Raw genomic sequence first — 17,344 nt, 5'->3', positions numbered from 1 at the left:
CTTGTAGATCTGCCTGTAGTTTTCAATACAGTTGATCCAAAAATGCTCTTCTATTAAAATACAAAGAGTTGCTTCATCTAAGATCGCTTATCTATGTGATTTCCCTCACTTTGGCTCCATGCTTTTCACTTCTTCTGGTGTTTGTGTAGTGTTTTTCATTAAAACACCTAATCGTGGTTAGTGTTTTAGAGAAGGGGCAAGTGATACATGAGGAGGTAGATGTGTTGAGATGAATTGTTTGAGAAAGTGATAGTTCAGTGGTTAGGTTGAGGTGGGAAAGGCTTCCCTGAAGAGATGAGTCTTAAGGGATCACCTAAAGGCAGTTAGAGTGGTGGGAGATAGTTGGACAGGTTGGGGTAAAGAGTTTTCCGCAGCCGGGACAGATCCTGACAATACTGTCGAGATCCACCCAGCTAGCTGATTGACAGCAGGCTCTGCCTATCTACAGGCAGAGCCAGCTATGCCCGCTCCCTCCCCCGTCCGGTCCTCTACTTAGCGCTGGAGGATCGGAGGGTGGGGAGGAATCCCTGCGGGGATCGGTGACTTATAGTCACCGCTCTCTCCATGGAGATGATCGGGAAGTGAGTGAGCAGCAGTATGTGTTTGATCACTACCTGATCTATAGAGCCGACGTGTGACAGTTTTAATGTCGCAAGTCGGCTCTAACTATGAGAATGAGTGTAAATCACTCACCTCATAGTTATCCTTTGATAAAGAAATTCTAAAGTACTAAGAAGTACTAGGGTAAAGCCTAGTATGGAAGCATTACAGGGAGTGGGAATTCTCCCTTCATAACCCCTTGGGTGTTATCGTGTTGAGGTTTGAATCTGAAGGTCACCTATGGGGCAATGACTGTGGTTTTTCTGTTGGCGGCTTGCTGCATACTCTGCTGAAAGTATTCAGGTGAACTGGTAAGTGGTCCTTTAGACCCATCACTCACATGAATCAATTTGCTGATCTGTAGTCTTGGTACACTTCAGTTCAATCTAGTACCGTTTGCATGTAGTTGATGGTCAAATCTGTCTTGCTACTTCTGACCTCTTTATCTAAATCTCTTTCTCATAAGAGTCACAGTTGATTATATACCAGTTGCAGTACAAACCACAAAGCAAGTGAAAAAAATGATTATTTGGTATTTCCTGAAATATATGGAGCCTTCTGCCTCCTCGTAACATCCCCTGCACCCCCACAGTTGTTTTGCAGAATTAAACCACAAATGCCCCAGAAGTGGCCAGAAAAGAGAACTGACAGAGGCAAGAGTTAGTATGATCTGTACATTTAAATGTAGATTGCACCCCTCACCATCATCTAACATTGCTGCCATAAGTGCTGGCCCACAGGTGCCATTCTGGTAAATACAGCCGTATTCTAACATATGAAGCACTCTGCAGTATACTTCCTTTTATCACTTAAGCTCTTTGTACAGTAGTCACCCCCACAGAACTTGCTCCACACAACTTGTTACTTTCTCCCTGATGAACATTTCTCAATCTAGCCCCCTGGTCTGCTTGTCTGTTCTGTGAAACTTTCTTCTGCTTATCATCAGTCATTCACTTCCCTCCAAGAAAACACACTCTGAAAAAAAAACATCTTTTCCTAAAGGCATATAGCCTCTAATCCACCACCTAATATTCCCTGATGTAGTTGTTGTGAAGGTTGAAGTACAAATTGGCTGCTTGAAGGGGAGAGCAGAGTGATGTCTCATTAGTGTGTCGCTGCTCCTTCTCCATTCAACAGGATAGGGGTGTGTTCTTTCCAAGCTGTGCAGCTGATGCAGTGAAGTCAAGGACCTGGCTGTGCTTTCTGGTAGGAGTGCCTAACTGCTCAGTATTACAAATCCTTTGGCTTTTATAACATCCCCCATGTATATATTCTGACTATTTATTGTCTTTTTGTAAAGCAAACATCTACTGCTGCCACAACTGCTACATTTACCGTGCCTTTTATAGCTTATTTTTCTATTTTTAGTTTATCTTTTGGGCAGAGTTTTAACTGCGTTCATGTTCTTGTGTAATGCTATTCATGTAGCCCTGCATGCCCTCCTTTTATACCAGTGTGGTATAAAGTATAGGTTCTACATAAAACAATAATAACAATGCTAAGGATAAGTTAACTTTTAGTTGTGACATGCATGAAACAGATGAACAGTACAGAAAAATCAGCATTTAGCTTCTTATTTTTTTTTTTTTTATAAAGGAAGGTGCTTTCCTGGACATCAGTAGGGTGAAATGGAAAGTGATCAATCCATGGAACCTGTCACCTTGGACTGTCTACAGGCATTGAGTTATTAACTCCAACTTGGAGAATTTCGCCCATACATAATAATCATTTATCATGTCTCTTTTAAAGGATTATGAAGTAATGCCTTAAATTTAAAACCGGTCATAAATAAATGGGGCTGCTGTGGATGGGGTAGAGTGAAGGAAAACAAAGATATACAGTATATGTAAAATCAACAAAAGAGGATGTAAATGTAGGAAATGTGATACAAATGATGTAAGAAAAGTATAAAAAGGTGGACTTTCTATTATATTATTTTTCAGTAAGTTAGGGAATTCATTGGCTTTTGCTGTATATTTTATAAGCTCTCTACCGTTTGGTGTCTATTTACCCGACGTCACCCCGTCTTTTATATTTTACCAAAAATATGGGTAAGAATAAATATATTTTTTAACATAACGAGGAGAAAACATTTTTTTTCCCAAAACTAAAGGTACTTTTTTCATCATATAGTAAAAAAGAAAACCCCCCAGTGGTGATTATATACCACCAAAAGTAAACCATAAATTGCAAGGCTATAGTCAGGTCATGCTTTTTGACTGACTGGCGAGATGAGACACCCTAAAAGTTTTCAAGCCCTGTGCATATACACTGAGTGGCCAGATTATTATGACCACCTGACATTTGTAGGCAAATTAGTTATAATTAGCTATAATTTTGCGCTGAAGTTGCTAGAGTGCCAGACCATTATAAATAGGGAAGCAGGTTGTTTACCACGACAATTGACGTGGTTTTTTTCTGAAGATATGGGTAAACAACGCGATTTAACAGCCTTTGAACGTGGGATGATTGTTGGCGCTCAGAGCCATTGAGCGAGTATCAGCAAAACAGCAGAATTCGTTAAATGTTTAAGAGCAGCTGTTGAAGTGTTTAAAGACTGGACTGTCAGACAAAAATCTGGGTCTGAACGTGCGAATTGTGGCCTTCAGTGACTAGTCAATGTTAGGGCAGAACGGAGAGTGGCAAGTCTGGTACAAGACCACAGAAGGGCAACAGTGCAGTGTCAGATTCCTCGCATCACCTTTCAACATCTCGTGGAGTCACGAGGCGGCCCAACGAAGTATATATACACATACATACATACATACATACATATATACAGGGGCGTATCTGCCGCGAGGCAAACAAGGAGTTTGCATCGGGCGGCAGATTTCAGGGGGGGCGGCCCCAAAACAGCAAGGCGAGCCGGGCTGCACGAAATAGAGCAGCATCGGCTGCCTCATGAACTCACGGAGGCGGCGAGCAGGGGAAGGAGGAGGCGGGTTCTACACTCCATATGTCATGCTGCCATCTTCTTTTATTATAAAGCTGGTTCATGGGTTTGTACAAAGCCAAACGGTTTTAACTGTCCCTGCTCTTTATCATACAAACACAAAAATTTCCCTGCACACATACCAGCTAGCTTGCAAAAAAATAAAGCTTAAACTGTCTCACTGTTAAAAACAGAGGTATTAATTGCACAACTTTTTCAAAATATGTAGAAGCCACACGGCCTCGTCAAGGCCCCTCTGTATTGTGCGGTCCCAACTGTAATCTATGAGAGGTTCCATCTCGGAGCATACATAGCAGTAGACAAGTTTATGCATGGATCTAACCCATCCCTCCATAAAGGCACAATTTTTGTGTTTGTATGTGGAAAGCCCTTTCATGTACATCTTATTTTGAAAACGAGTGCCCGCTTTTCATCTGATGCAAAAGGTAATCGGCTATGCAAACCCTGGCAGTTAATTCTAAACCCGAGCGGAAGTTACACAGGCATATTCCCAGAATCACCTTCTTTTCAAACATCTCTGTTCCTACACCACAAAATACAATAATGGTAAGGGATAAGGGACAAGTCAATCAGTGGAGTCAATGCTGATGAGTCATTGAGCTGTGTAAGCAACAGGCGTCTTCCATTGAAGGAGCAAACGGAGAGCCTTTAAAACTCATAAGCTTCAACTTATGGCTCTGGAGCAGACAACAAAATATGAATATGGTATATATGTCTAAGAAAGTATTCTTCATATTTTTATTTTCTTCATATTGGTCATTTAGGATGTTATTTTGTTATTTTCAGTTCTTCGGAAGCTGACTGTCCATGGTTTTACAGAACCCCACCAGAATGCGGAAATTATGGTAAGAAAATTTAGTATGGTAATTCCTTGGATTTTTATGGCTGTCATACATCTGAGTCTCTATTAATAGGGCTTCACAAAACACAGGTGCTGCCTTACCAAGGGGCCTTAAAGATGGATACCGCAGCCTAACTCATGGGGAAAAAACTGTGGAGCGAAATGGCTGGCATTAGCATCTTTTTCACCAAATAATTTGTAATGAACCTGTCTTACTAAAGGCATTGTAGAGAACCTGTCAATAAACTTAAAAATAGCAGGTGGGAACACCGAAAGATCAAGTATTTTAACTGCCCTTTTGCTGTTGTTTTTTTTTTTTTTCCTTTTTATAAATGCTTTTTGATTTATTTGCAATGTGATTGATTGATTTTCTATATTTTAATCTATCCAAGTTTGGAGATGCAGTTTTGATTGTGCTGCTGATTTTGAGTTTAGAATTGGTAATCAATCAGTAAGCCAAGAACCTAAGTATAGTTTGAAACAGTTATTAGGTATGCCCAAAATGGGATTGAAGGAAACTCATGACTCAGGACAAAAGTGTGGAACTCCCTTATGCTAATTTGTATGACTTTTAAAGGAGAACTACGAGGTGAGTGCTTTTCACTCATCCTCATAGTTCTAGCCGACCTGTGACAATGAAACTGTCACAGGTCGGCTCAGTAGATCGGGAAGTGAGCGAACACATACCAGCGCTCGCTCACATCTCGATCCTGTCACAGCACAGAGCCGTGACAGGAAAGGGACTGGATTCCCCGCTCCGATCCTACAGTGCTGATGGGCAGAATGGACGAGGGAGGGGGCGGGTACAGCTTGATCTGCCTCTAGATAGGCAGAGCCAGCTGTCACTCACGCAGCTGGGCCGATCCAGACATAATTGTCGGGATCCGCTTCAGTTGCGGCATCTCAGTATACTGCGAGCTGCAGCTAGTTTGTGTCCTCCCGTTAGCCTAAGGAGAACTATGGGTAAAAGCCCTAACCCCATAGTTCTCCTTTAAGGTAAACAGCCTAAAGGTTATTTTTGAGTAAAAGTATGTATAAAAGGACGGGGGATGATCCTTCCACACACACTGCCACACACACTGCCACACACACTGCCACACACACTGCCACACACACTGCCACACACACTGCCACAGACATACATACAGACACACCCCCACACTCACATTGAATAGACAGGCACCTGTTAGGACTATTTTTTACTTACTAACTAAAGACACGTTTTTCTTAAGCATCTTATATACTTCTGCTGTAAGATATACTATATTTTGAATTCATCAAGCATCTTATGGACTCATTCTGCAAGATATACCATATGCTGTAATCATTTTTAACTTTGCAATTAAAACACATTTTGAATTTATGCTAAAACGGAAGCAATCTTCTCTTTGAACTTCTTCCACCCTATGCTACAAGAAGAACACCGGGCATACATATTCTTAACCCTTGCAGTCAGGCTACCCCTGCATTGCAAGGGTTAAGTGCTCATTTTTGTCTAGGGATGAAAATTAACAAAGTTATACTCACCTAAACCTCAGAGATGGCTGGCTGCTAGACCGGTCCCTCCAGCCTGCTCCTTCCCTGTTCCAACAATGGTATGTCCCTTGGAGTCCTCACGTCCTATACACTGTATAGGACATGATGAGTCACAGGATCTTAGACTGCCAGAGTGGAGAGAAAGGGAGGACCCAGGATCTGGTCTAACAGCCAGTCCGCTCCGAGGTTCAGGTGAGTATAACTTTGTTATTTTCAGCCAAGGTTAAAACGAGCACTTAAAAGAGAACTATGGGGTAAGTGTCTTTCCCCATAGTTCTCTTAAGGGTCACGGGAAGACATATACTAGCGTCCTCCCGTGACCCAAAGCTCAGTATATTGCAAGCTACAGCTCGTGGTATACTGAGACGCCACAGTCGGGACGGATCCCGAAATTACTGTCGAGATCCACCCAGCTGCGTGAGTGACAGGTGGCTCTGCCTATCTAGAGCCAGAGCCACCTGTATCTGCCCCCTCGCCATCCGTTCCTCCAGTCAGTGCTGGAGGATCGGAGCAGGGAGGAGGGAATCCCTGTGGGGAGCCGTGAGTGACAGTCACGGCTCTCTGCAGGGAGATGTTCGAGAAGTGAGCGAGCGACAGTATGTGTTCGCTCACTTCCCGATCTATTGAGCCGACGGGAGACAGTTTCATTGTCACACGTCGGCTCGAACTATGAGGCTGAGTGATTTTCACTCACCTCATAGTTCTCCTTTAACCCTTGCAGTGGGGGGGGAGCCCCTTTGCAAAAATTAAGAATTGGTATGCCTGGAGTTCTCCTTTAAATATACCATTAAGGGCTCTTTCACACGTGTGTTGATCATTTTTTGACAGAGCAACGCTGATTAATGCACCTTTAGTGTTTAACAAGGCATCCTGCAGGCATTTTCAAAGAATTACGGAGGCATCAAAAACACTTGCAAAATGCCTGCAAGTTGGGGAGTGTTATTAAAGGGGAAGTGATGTAGTAAAGGGAAGTGACCAGCAGTGGCTACACTTCTATATTTTTGAAGGAGTCGCAGTAGCTGGACAGACATTTCTGGGTGTTACTCAACTGCTTGAATTAGCCGTGCAACATTTTTTTCTGATATATTTCAGACTGGAAGCCGTCCTCTAGTTGGGTAAACACTAGCTGTGACATTCACATTCACAAAACACTGGCTGTGTGCAGACAGGAAGTGTCATCTTCACCTGTCCAGTCTACTCGTATGATTCCCCAGTGGTTTTGGGATTGCAAAACCTCCTATGCCTCTCCTAAACACCTGTGCGAAGCTTCTTTAAATGCCTGAAAAATGCTGTAGGAACATTGACCGAGCATTTGAGGGGCATTTCAATATACTTCAAAGGAGGCTTTTGTCCAGCGGCAATGCCTCCAAAACACGACATGCACTCTATTTTTTTGGCACACTCAACACAACATAACACTAACGCCCATTTGTGAACAGCACTGGGCGATTGCTATTGCTGTATCCCACATGGGCGTTTATAGGCGGCAGAGAGGTGTTAAAACTGCTACTCTAATGCCTGGTTTTAACACGTGTGACAGAGCCCTGAAATCGTTTTATGACTTTTCCATAAGAGTAAAAAACCCAAAACACCTGTTGATCTTGCCAGAAACCTTATCAGTGGATAACGTGCTGTTCTGTACTCTTTACCATTGATCCATGCACATAACATGGGTCGAGTTAACTCAGTTTTTTTGCGATGGAATAAAAAACTAAACAGACAGGAATGTAACAAAAGTGACATTCGTTCCGTACTGCTCGGATCAGAGGGAGATCTGTGCAGGGATCCCCTGCTGATCGGAATCGACATCGCCTCTGTGAAAGGGGCCTAGACTTCAGGACGTTTTATTATCACACAAATACCAGTGCATTCATAAGCGTTGCTCTGTCATAATTCTGAATCATAGTTGGTCTCTGTTAGTTTGGTACATATCTATTTAATGGAGAACAATTATTTCATTTTAATAGGTTCACTTCTTTGCTTCAATTAGTTCTTCTAAAATATATATTACTTTGTAAAGCAAGACTGATCACTAACTAAGCTACTATTTTTTTGTAAATACCCCCCCCCAATATGTGTTGAATATACAGTATATTGTGTCTCTGACTTTTCCCTAAGCGATGTTCTGTAAGCCAGCTGTACATAAATCTAAATGGTTCTGTAGAGAAAAATACAGATAATGCTCCCTTAGTCTTGCTTGGTCCCTGTTTGATTAACACTGGAAATTCCAGGTTCCATCAGTAATATTAAAGTAACCCTTCTCTCCTTTTCACATATAAACTAATGATTTTCAGCAGAACATTTGACTTTATGTTTCCTCTAGTGAGTACTTGTACTCGCGTGTTATATATGTGTGTGAATGAATCTGCCCATCACACTCCCAACAGATCTTGCTTGTGAAGTTCACACAGCTTTAGATTAACTACGTGACCCTGCAAAGCGGTTTTATTGATAAGCTGAATGGGCTGTATCTTCCTTACAATTTTAGCTCCTGTCTGGCTTATTTTTGCAGATCTGTCTAAGATTTCCTGCCGTCATCTTTCCCTGCTGTTATGGTCTTTACGGAAGACAGAATGTGATAATTTTTTTGTCAGTTTACAGCTGAGTGACATACTGTTAATTGACTATTAGAGCCCTACCTACATGATAAAAATGTTATTATGGGTAATTAGTTTCTATTAACACACTGTGTTTAGAGAATTCCAAGTATCTGATCTGATGGCCCGCTGTGTCATTGAGATATGATGCAATGTCCACTGCTTGAAAGGGCTCATAGAAAAAGCTTGAGAACTACCATTAAATGTGCACTATAGATAAACTAGCCAAAGTCAATGTATAGTTGGCACAATTAGCTATTCGTTCCACCTTATTCAGATCTGTCTGAAGGCCCCGCTTATAGCAAATAAATCATATTTCTGTATGTAGGGCACGTGTACATTCCCTCGGCTTGCCATAATGTCAGTGCTTGTCAGTGCTTCAGTATCCAATCGCCAGCCTGGGGTTTTATTAGGTGGCAAACTGGGTAAAGTCCTATGCAAATACAGATTTTCATAGAGTCATGCATGAGGTTGTTGTGGGCCTTAGAGGCCTACACAGGCCTTAGATCTCAGTTGAACATAGCACATTTGAAATGAGGTGGAACAAGAGGTTTGCATTAAGAATGTGTGGCTGACTGATCTTCAGGTTGTTTTGAGTCCGCATAGTCTCAGATGTCAAAAGTCAAGCATTTCTATTACCTTGCTAAATCCATGATGTGAAGATTGCAGCTATTTTGAAGACATCTTACTATATAGTTATACTCTTAGCTAGGGCTGCAGCTAACGATTATTTTCATAATTGATTAGTTGCCCGATTATTTGTTCAACTCTCTCTCTCTCCTTTTCTCTCTCTCCCTTTCCCCCTCTCTCTCTCCCTCTTCCTCCCCTCCCCATCTTATCGATGATGAGAATTGTTGCCAACCATTCTCATTATCGATTATAATCGATTAGTTGTTGCAGCCCTACTCTTCGCTGTGGGGATGTATTTCCTGTATGTCTTTAGCTGTGAGCTCAACAATAACAGCAAAGTATACCCATACACAAGCAGGTCGTTGCAGCTGGTGTGGGTGATAAATATGACACCTATAGGCTTTGAGCTTACTGTTGGTCCATTCAGCCTCGTACACAGCTTCTGTTGTGTTTTCTTGTTTTTTGTAAGAGGCTAGTATTAATTATTTGGTCAGGATGCATTTATTAGGTATTACATATGCTGGCAAAGGACTTGAAATATAAAATAGTAAAGAAATTGTATTGGTATGTTTAGTAAGTAAGCCAACCAGCTGCTTTTTGATCACTCCCATTGTTTTAAATTAGGGGAAGCACAGATGGTTATGAGTGGGTGAGATCCATAGGATGTTACAGGGAAAATCAATTTACTGCCTTAAAGGAGAACTATGGGGTATACTTTTTTTGTGTGTGCAATTTTTTGTTTCCTTATGATACAGGAATACATTTTACAATGTACTCCTGTAATCAAAAATGCACCATAAGCTTACAATTCAGTATAATATACTGTGGGCGGGGCTAAGCTCTGTGCTGAGAAGCTATCTGCACGTTCCTGAGAACCTATGCAAGCATAGCAGCTCAGGGCACATCCTATCCAAGTTAACGCTTGCACATCTATCCTGCAGTTTGTTTTTTGTTTCCCCCTCCCCTCTAGGAGCTGCTGCACGTTCATGAGATGCTGTAGAGCGCAGCAGCTCAGGGCACATCCTATCAGAGTTAACACTTGCAGATCTATCCTGCAGTTTCTCTTTCTTTCCCCCTCCCCTCTCTCCTCCACACTGCTGTCTCCAGACAATACACATACCACATCATTACTAAGGTCGTCAGTTCAGCTTCGTTCTCGTGTCCTCACCCACATCACCTCTGCTGTCTTTAACCCTTTTTCTTCCCATGTATGTCCCAAGACAGCAGAGGTGAGGAGGGCGATGAAACGAGAACGAAGCTGAACTGATAATTTTAGTGCCGATGTGGTATGTGTATTGTCTGGAGACAGCAGTGTGGAGGAGAGAGGGGGGGAGGGGGGGGGGGATGACAAAATGCATGATGGATATGCAAGTGTTAACTCTGATAGGATGTGCCCTGAGCGGCTGCGCTCTACAGGATCACATGAACGTGCAGCAGCTCCTACAAGCTGCTGTCACTCAAGGGCAGAGGAGGATCTCAAAAATGTTGTCACATAGCTTCTCAGCACAGAGCTTTGCCCCGCCCACAGTATATTACACTGAATTGTAAGCTTATGGTGCATTTTTGATCACAGGAGTACACTGTAAATTGTATTCCTGTCTCGTAAGGAAACTAAAAATGCAATAAAAGGTGAACCCCATAGTTCTCCTTTAAGGCTAAAAATTAGGGCTGGTAATGATTAAAATGTTCCTGTTCAATTAATCATGTGACGTCGATGTCCGTGACGTCGCCGGATCTCCGACGGAAGACCCGGAAGCCGGCAGAGAGGTGAGTACGAATCAAAAGAACTTTGATCGATCAAAATAATTTTGATCGATCAAAAAAATTAACGATTAATCGAGGGATTAATCGTTAATTTCCGCAGCCCTACTAAAAATTAATTTTGCTTGCAGCATCCTATGGCTCTCCCGCAAAAAGGTGTACCCCATAGTTCTCATCTAAAGCAGACAGTCTGCAAGTGTCATTGGGTAGTACAGTGTAACAATGTATTGTTACACGATATTTACTATTTACTATTTTATTCATACTGTATGTAGTTGAAAGCTGTGACCTTTTATCTGCATAAGACATCAGTTAAAAAACTTTACTAGTAATAAATAATGAAATCTAATCATATTAACCTTAGCCCATGCTCCCTTTTTCTGCTTTTTTAAAATTTAATTTCTTATTTTTTACCATACATTTTTTTTGGTTTCTATTGGATTTGTTTGTTATTTTTTTCAGTGTCCCAAAAGCGCACAATTGGGAAAAACAAAAATTGCTTATTTTTCATTTGCACATAACTGCCCCACTTGTATCAGCAACATCTTTTTAGTGTATTTTTAAAAAGGGCAGAATATAGAATAAAATGTATACTTTGCCACAGTAAAACTAACAGTTGTAAAATTGGAAAACAAATTATTTTTTTTAATTTTTGGGGGGGTCTGTTGATATAAATACATAGAATGTAAATTACATTATTTACTTATTTAGCCTAAGGAATGCATTCATAAAAAAAAGATAGAACCCCATAGTTCTCCTTTAAATATTTTTTTACAAGACAATATTGCTAAAATTAAGTCTAATTTGTCCCCTCAAAAACAATGTATGTATTACTTGAGTAAAAACAAAGTTATTACTTAATAAACAGGCCCATAGTGGAAATGTAAAAAAGTTAAAAATTGCTCTATAAAGGGTAGAAATGTATGAAAGCTGAAGTGATTAAGGGTTTGTTTGTGGGAAGCTCTGCACAAACCGTTGGCACTATTTAAATCCTGTATTATAATAATAATAATGATGATTAGGTGTACTATAAGTAAAAGATCCATTTTTTTGGATTATATTTTTTAAATTGTGTGTAAGGTAAACTAGTCTAACATCGCTGTCAAACTTTCATTCTCTACTCTATGCTTTGACATTTTTCTAATGATTTTTACCTTAAATGTCTCTCATTTTAACAGCTGATAAGCACTTTCTAAGCTTAATTCCTTAGCTGTTCCATTGATGTCATCAGCTGGCCATTCAGCCTGCATACAGTTCTGAGAATTTGGATGGTGTGCAGAAAAGGTTGCACTTATGAGACAAGATAACAAATCACCAGCACATTCATGTCACCCCGGTGTCATCCCTGCAGCCTCAGTGTGGTGTAGCTTGATGAAAATGTATGACGGTGTCATATATATTAATATTTATTTCTCTTTTTTCCTGCATAGGGTTTTCTTCATGCAGTATTTGATCGCCTGAGGCAGTTCTTAGAGTGCTGTAAGTATCTGATGTATAGATTATCAAAAGTTTCCCTGGTCGATTTTTATGTGGGCCCTCATTAGCCCATTTTTCCAGTCAAATGTGGTTTTCTTTGCAGTGAATTGATAACTATACTTTTTATTTTATTTCTACACTTTAAATGAATCCAGTACCCCATTCCATCCCATTTCCATAGTGTTATACTTGCCTGGCCATGAGATTCACGCAATGGGGCCGACAAGGAGCCCTTCAGCTGATTTTGTAAACGCTCTATCTGCTTGCACAGAGAACGTCCTATTGAAATGCCATCTATCATTGGGACACGTAATAGATGGCCTTTCCATGGGTCTCCAAGGGAATTTTTTCTATACATGTGCAGAAGAAGCAAAGGACTAACAACTCTACCACTCTCAGTGGGCCGCACAGCGTGGATCTCATTGCAGTCTGGAGAAGTGTGTCTAAAACCTCAGGGGGGAGGGGGATGACGTAAAGTATAATTATACAAACTTAGAGTTATCCTTATACAACGACATGGTGAAGAAGTAGAATTAAAATATCCAATGTGTTATGTTTTTCTTAAAAAAAAAACTCTATCTCGCGCTCTCTCTCGCGCGCTCTCTCTCTCTCTCGTGCGCGTGCTCTCTCTCGTATCCATCTATAATTATAGTATAATTATAAATTATCTAGCTGTCTATTGGTCTATCTACTAAGAACAGAGATATTTGAGATTTTGAAGGTGCCAATAACATCATTACTTATCTCATCTCATCTTACTCATTATCCGCCAAGGTGCCAATAACATCATTACTTATCTCATCTCATCTTACTCATTATCTATCTATCTATCTATCTATCTATCTATCTATCTATCTATCTATCTATCTATCTATCTATCTATCTAGTTGTCTCTCTCTCTCTCTCCGTTATCCATGTATAATTATTGTATAATTATAATCTATCTAGCTGTCTATTTGTCTATCTACTAAGAACAGAGGTATTTAGGATTTTTAAGGTGCCAATAAAAATCAACAACATCATTACTCATATTTATCTATCTATCTATCTATCTATCTATCTATCTATCTATCTATCTATCTATCTATCTATCTATCTATCTATCGATCGATCGATCGTAAATACTAAAACATAGACATTCCATCCATTTGCTGCAACGCATTAATGAATTAAGAAATGACATCCGCAGGCAATCTCCAATTGATTGTGTGTGTTTGTATGTGTATGAGACTGAACTTTGTATACTAGAGAAAAAAAAAACAGCACACAAATGGGTCTGTGACTGCCATTTCATACGGATCGATGCTATGGATCCAAAGTTATTAACCACTGAAAATAGGGGTTATAGGAGGCTTTCAATGAAATCTTAACTATGGAAACAGCTATCCATAGCTCTGTAATACAGGGTGTGACATCGCATGTAATATTCTTCAAGCTAAATTAAACTTTGACCAAAGCTGATCCCTCTGTATTAAAGATCCACTCCAGTCAGAATGAAATACTAAGCCTTGGAATCAATACAGGGGACACAACCTACCTGTCCAGAGTTCCTGCATTTTTTTTTCTCTAGGAATTCTTGTAGTGCACCACGCCACCCCAGTACTTAAAGTGTCCGTGTTGGCAGTAGTTGAGTGTTCTCGAAATGCAGGCTTCCATTCCAAATTGCAAATCTGTGCAGACAGGTATCTTCAGCCTTTTAAAACTTCCTTGATGCTGGCACTATGGTTTTCTGGGAATACCTATTGCTGAGCCACAGGAATATGCACACCTCTTACTGTCATACTTGCCCACAGTTGTTGCCATGCTCTTTCTCACACAGAAAAAAAAGGTTGCCGTGCAGCACAGAATGATGTATTGTTATTTAGCACCATATATCAGGGACTAGCAGCATTAAGGTGCACTTGGATAGCTTCAGTACCATTGCTATAAAGAGGAAATAGCAGACCACTAGCAAAAAGTGTGAACCATATCCTAGTGAGAGGCAACAGTTTTTAATAACAATGCTGCTTTTAATTTGAAGCAGTAGGGGCAATCTCACTTCAACAGGAATGGACAAATGAATATGGAATTCAGGAGCCTGTCTATCCGATGCAGGAACCAGCAGGAGTATTTTAGGCATCAGCTCCATTTACAACAACTAGAGTAAACCTCAAAAGTTAGGCGCCAGTTGTCATTTTTAAGGAGCATTGGCGACTTGGCTCCTGGGATTTGTCAAGTCCTGCTTCAAAATGAATCTGTTTTCTGCTCATGCAGTCAAAGCAATGATGAATTTGAGACCTCTGTACTTCGAACGGGTCTCAGCTTTGCCCCCAACTCCTCTCCCAACAATTTTTCTATTTTTCTTGATTTACACAGATTTATACGTAGACTCACCCTTCATCGCCACTTTCTATTGAAAAATGCCAGATCTATTCCACCGACACTGACATCACCTGGACACTGTCCAGAGTTAGACACAGGGTGTGATGAGCAGACTCTTAGCGATCTTGAAACATTATGGGACGGCATGGAATTTACATCCGACACCCTACCCAACATCGACCCAGACATCCGACACTCTAATTTTAGACCACAGTCTAACTTCTATCCCTACCACTCCAAGGGGAGTTTTCTCTCCACCTTTTATCAACTAGTACATACTGACTTTAGAAAACTGTGCTCTAAAAAAGGAGGTAGAATTAGCAATCTAACTCATAAAGAAAAAACAGCTATTAAATCCCTCTGTGATAACACGGATCTAGTCATTAAACAGGCTGATAAAGGTGGGGGCCTAGTAATTCTCAACAAGACCGACTATATTAATGAAGCCATTCGATTGCTGTCAGATACCACCACATATGTCCAACTACAAAACAATCCTACCAGGGACTTCAAAAATAGATTGGATGAATTACTTAATAAGGCCCATTCCTCAGGTATACTATCAAAGTCTGAATATAAGTTTCTTCTGGTCCACCACCCATGCATTCCTTACTTCTATCATATCCCCAAAATCCACAAACATCCCACCAGACCACCTGGCAGACCCATAATAGCAGGGATGGATAGCCTCACCTCCAACCTGGCCAGTTATATCGATTTTTTTCTTACAACCGCTAGTGATTGATCTTCCTTCCTATGTCCGGGACTCTGGACATATTTTGGAAATCCTTAAAAAATACCAGTGGAGAAAAGGATACCTATGGGCATCTTTGGATGTAGCTTCTCTCTACACCTCCATAGAACATCAGCTTGGCCTCAGAGCAGTTCAGCACTTCATGGCCAAGTCGGGGAACTTTAATTCTTCCCAAGCCAATTTCATCCTGGAGGCCATTGAGTATGTGCTGACACACAATTATTTTTCGTTCCTAGATAACTATTACATGCAATTAAAGGGCACTGCCATGGGTGCAAGTTTTGCTCCATCCTATGCAAACTTGCTCATGGGGTACTGGAAGGAACATCACATCTGGTCCAATAACCCCTTTGGATCCTCCCTGAACAGCTTACACCCCAGCAGTCTCAATGAGGGCTTAGAGTTGGTGTCCTCCCTTTAATTGTCTCATACCAAGTCAAGCCTAGCCTTCACACATTCCCCTCCAGTCCTTTTTAGTCCTTGTTTTACATACTTTTTATATACATTCTCATATACCATTGATACAGACATTTATTTTAATTTACTCTTAATTATTGTAATTTATTTCGTTTTTATCCAGCCTTGACATATTTGCTACAGATAGTATCTTTCGGTTTATTTATGAATTATGTTGATCTGCACCAGGAAAGGCGCCCCCTCTGTTTTCTTTTCCCAGGGCAAAGCAATGTGTTCACTTTAATGCCGACCCTCCATAGATGCATGTACTTACCTTTCTTGCCTGCCCCACTACTTCATTTAGCCGGCTGGAGTGAAAGGAAAGTTCTGTGTTAGAGTTGTAGTTTACACAGGGTTGTCACATAGGCGAATGACATGCTCCTCCATACTGAGATGTGCCGCATATTTACTTTACCTCCCTGATAAACTGAGCAGCAGGGGAATGAAGGAAAGATAAGTATATGTTGTCCTGAATGGGCTTTTGCTTATAATTTAGGGGGTATAAAATAACACCTGCTATATATCTTTTATATTAAAATTTTAAATATTGATATTTGGGTGCACTCATTTTTTTTAAACAGATAGTTGGGGGTGAATTTGCATTATATTGTATTTTTGACATTTTGCATCCTATTTTGGATGGATATATGAAAGTAGATGTAAACCATGACTGTATTACATTTAGTTTGTCCTGTGCACTGTGTATCCTAAACAATTGCCTTTTTTCTTCTTTTACACAAAATGTTTTATTTTATTTTTTCCTTTTCCCATCTCGGTGCTGCTGATCTCCACCAGCCTCTTTCAGCCACTTCCTGTCTACATGCATGCACCCAGGCTTCCTGATGGCCACAACGGTAGACCATGTCCACACAATGTCCCAGCACAGTGGCTTGTAGTCTCCACCAGGTGCGTGACAGGATGGCACTGTAGGAGAGCAGTTGGGAGACCGTTGTCACCCCAAACCAGAGAGTGACTGAATAAGAAACTTCATAGCAGGATCACCAGAGATTATTTAATTAAAAAGCTGCAGATTGAAAACATTGAAAACAACTTTTGATTGACAGTAAATTGTTAATTTGTGATTAACAATTGTGATTGTAAACAGTAAATCGTGATTTTATTTGTGTTTTAGATTTACTTCACAGGGTATCTATGGTCAAAATCTAAACATAAATCTGTATTTCTATATTGAATTTCTATAACTTCTATCCCAATCCTAATAACTATATCCATCTAGAAGTTAGTAAACTTACTTATTGAAGATGCCCAGAGGATGTACTTCCTCAATGCACTGATACCATTTCACTCAGCCCTGTGAATATGCACTTCCTGGTGTCACAACGCCTGCCTTCTTGGTGTCTACAACTCCTGAGCTAATG

General features: G+C 40.6%; 1 protein-coding gene across 1 annotated transcript in view; it reads left to right on the top strand.

Moving 5' to 3' along the window:
• Window positions 1-17,344, top strand: part of IPO11 (importin 11) — a gene marked incomplete at its 3' end in the record, with an annotated part of 147,463 nt that overhangs the window by 65,847 nt on the left and 64,272 nt on the right. The window contains exons 7-8 of the mRNA XM_018571001.1: window positions 4,340-4,398; window positions 12,349-12,397. Of these exons, the coding sequence (XP_018426503.1) occupies window positions 4,340-4,398; window positions 12,349-12,397 (108 nt within the window). The remainder of the gene's footprint in view (window positions 1-4,339; window positions 4,399-12,348; window positions 12,398-17,344) is intronic.

The sequence above is a fragment of the Nanorana parkeri genome, unplaced genomic scaffold (assembly GCF_000935625.1).
Source record: "Nanorana parkeri isolate BGI_ZX_2015 unplaced genomic scaffold, ASM93562v1 scaffold1652, whole genome shotgun sequence".
Taxonomy (NCBI): Eukaryota; Metazoa; Chordata; class Amphibia; order Anura; family Dicroglossidae; genus Nanorana; species Nanorana parkeri.
This window is presented reverse-complemented; position numbering and strand designations above follow the sequence as displayed.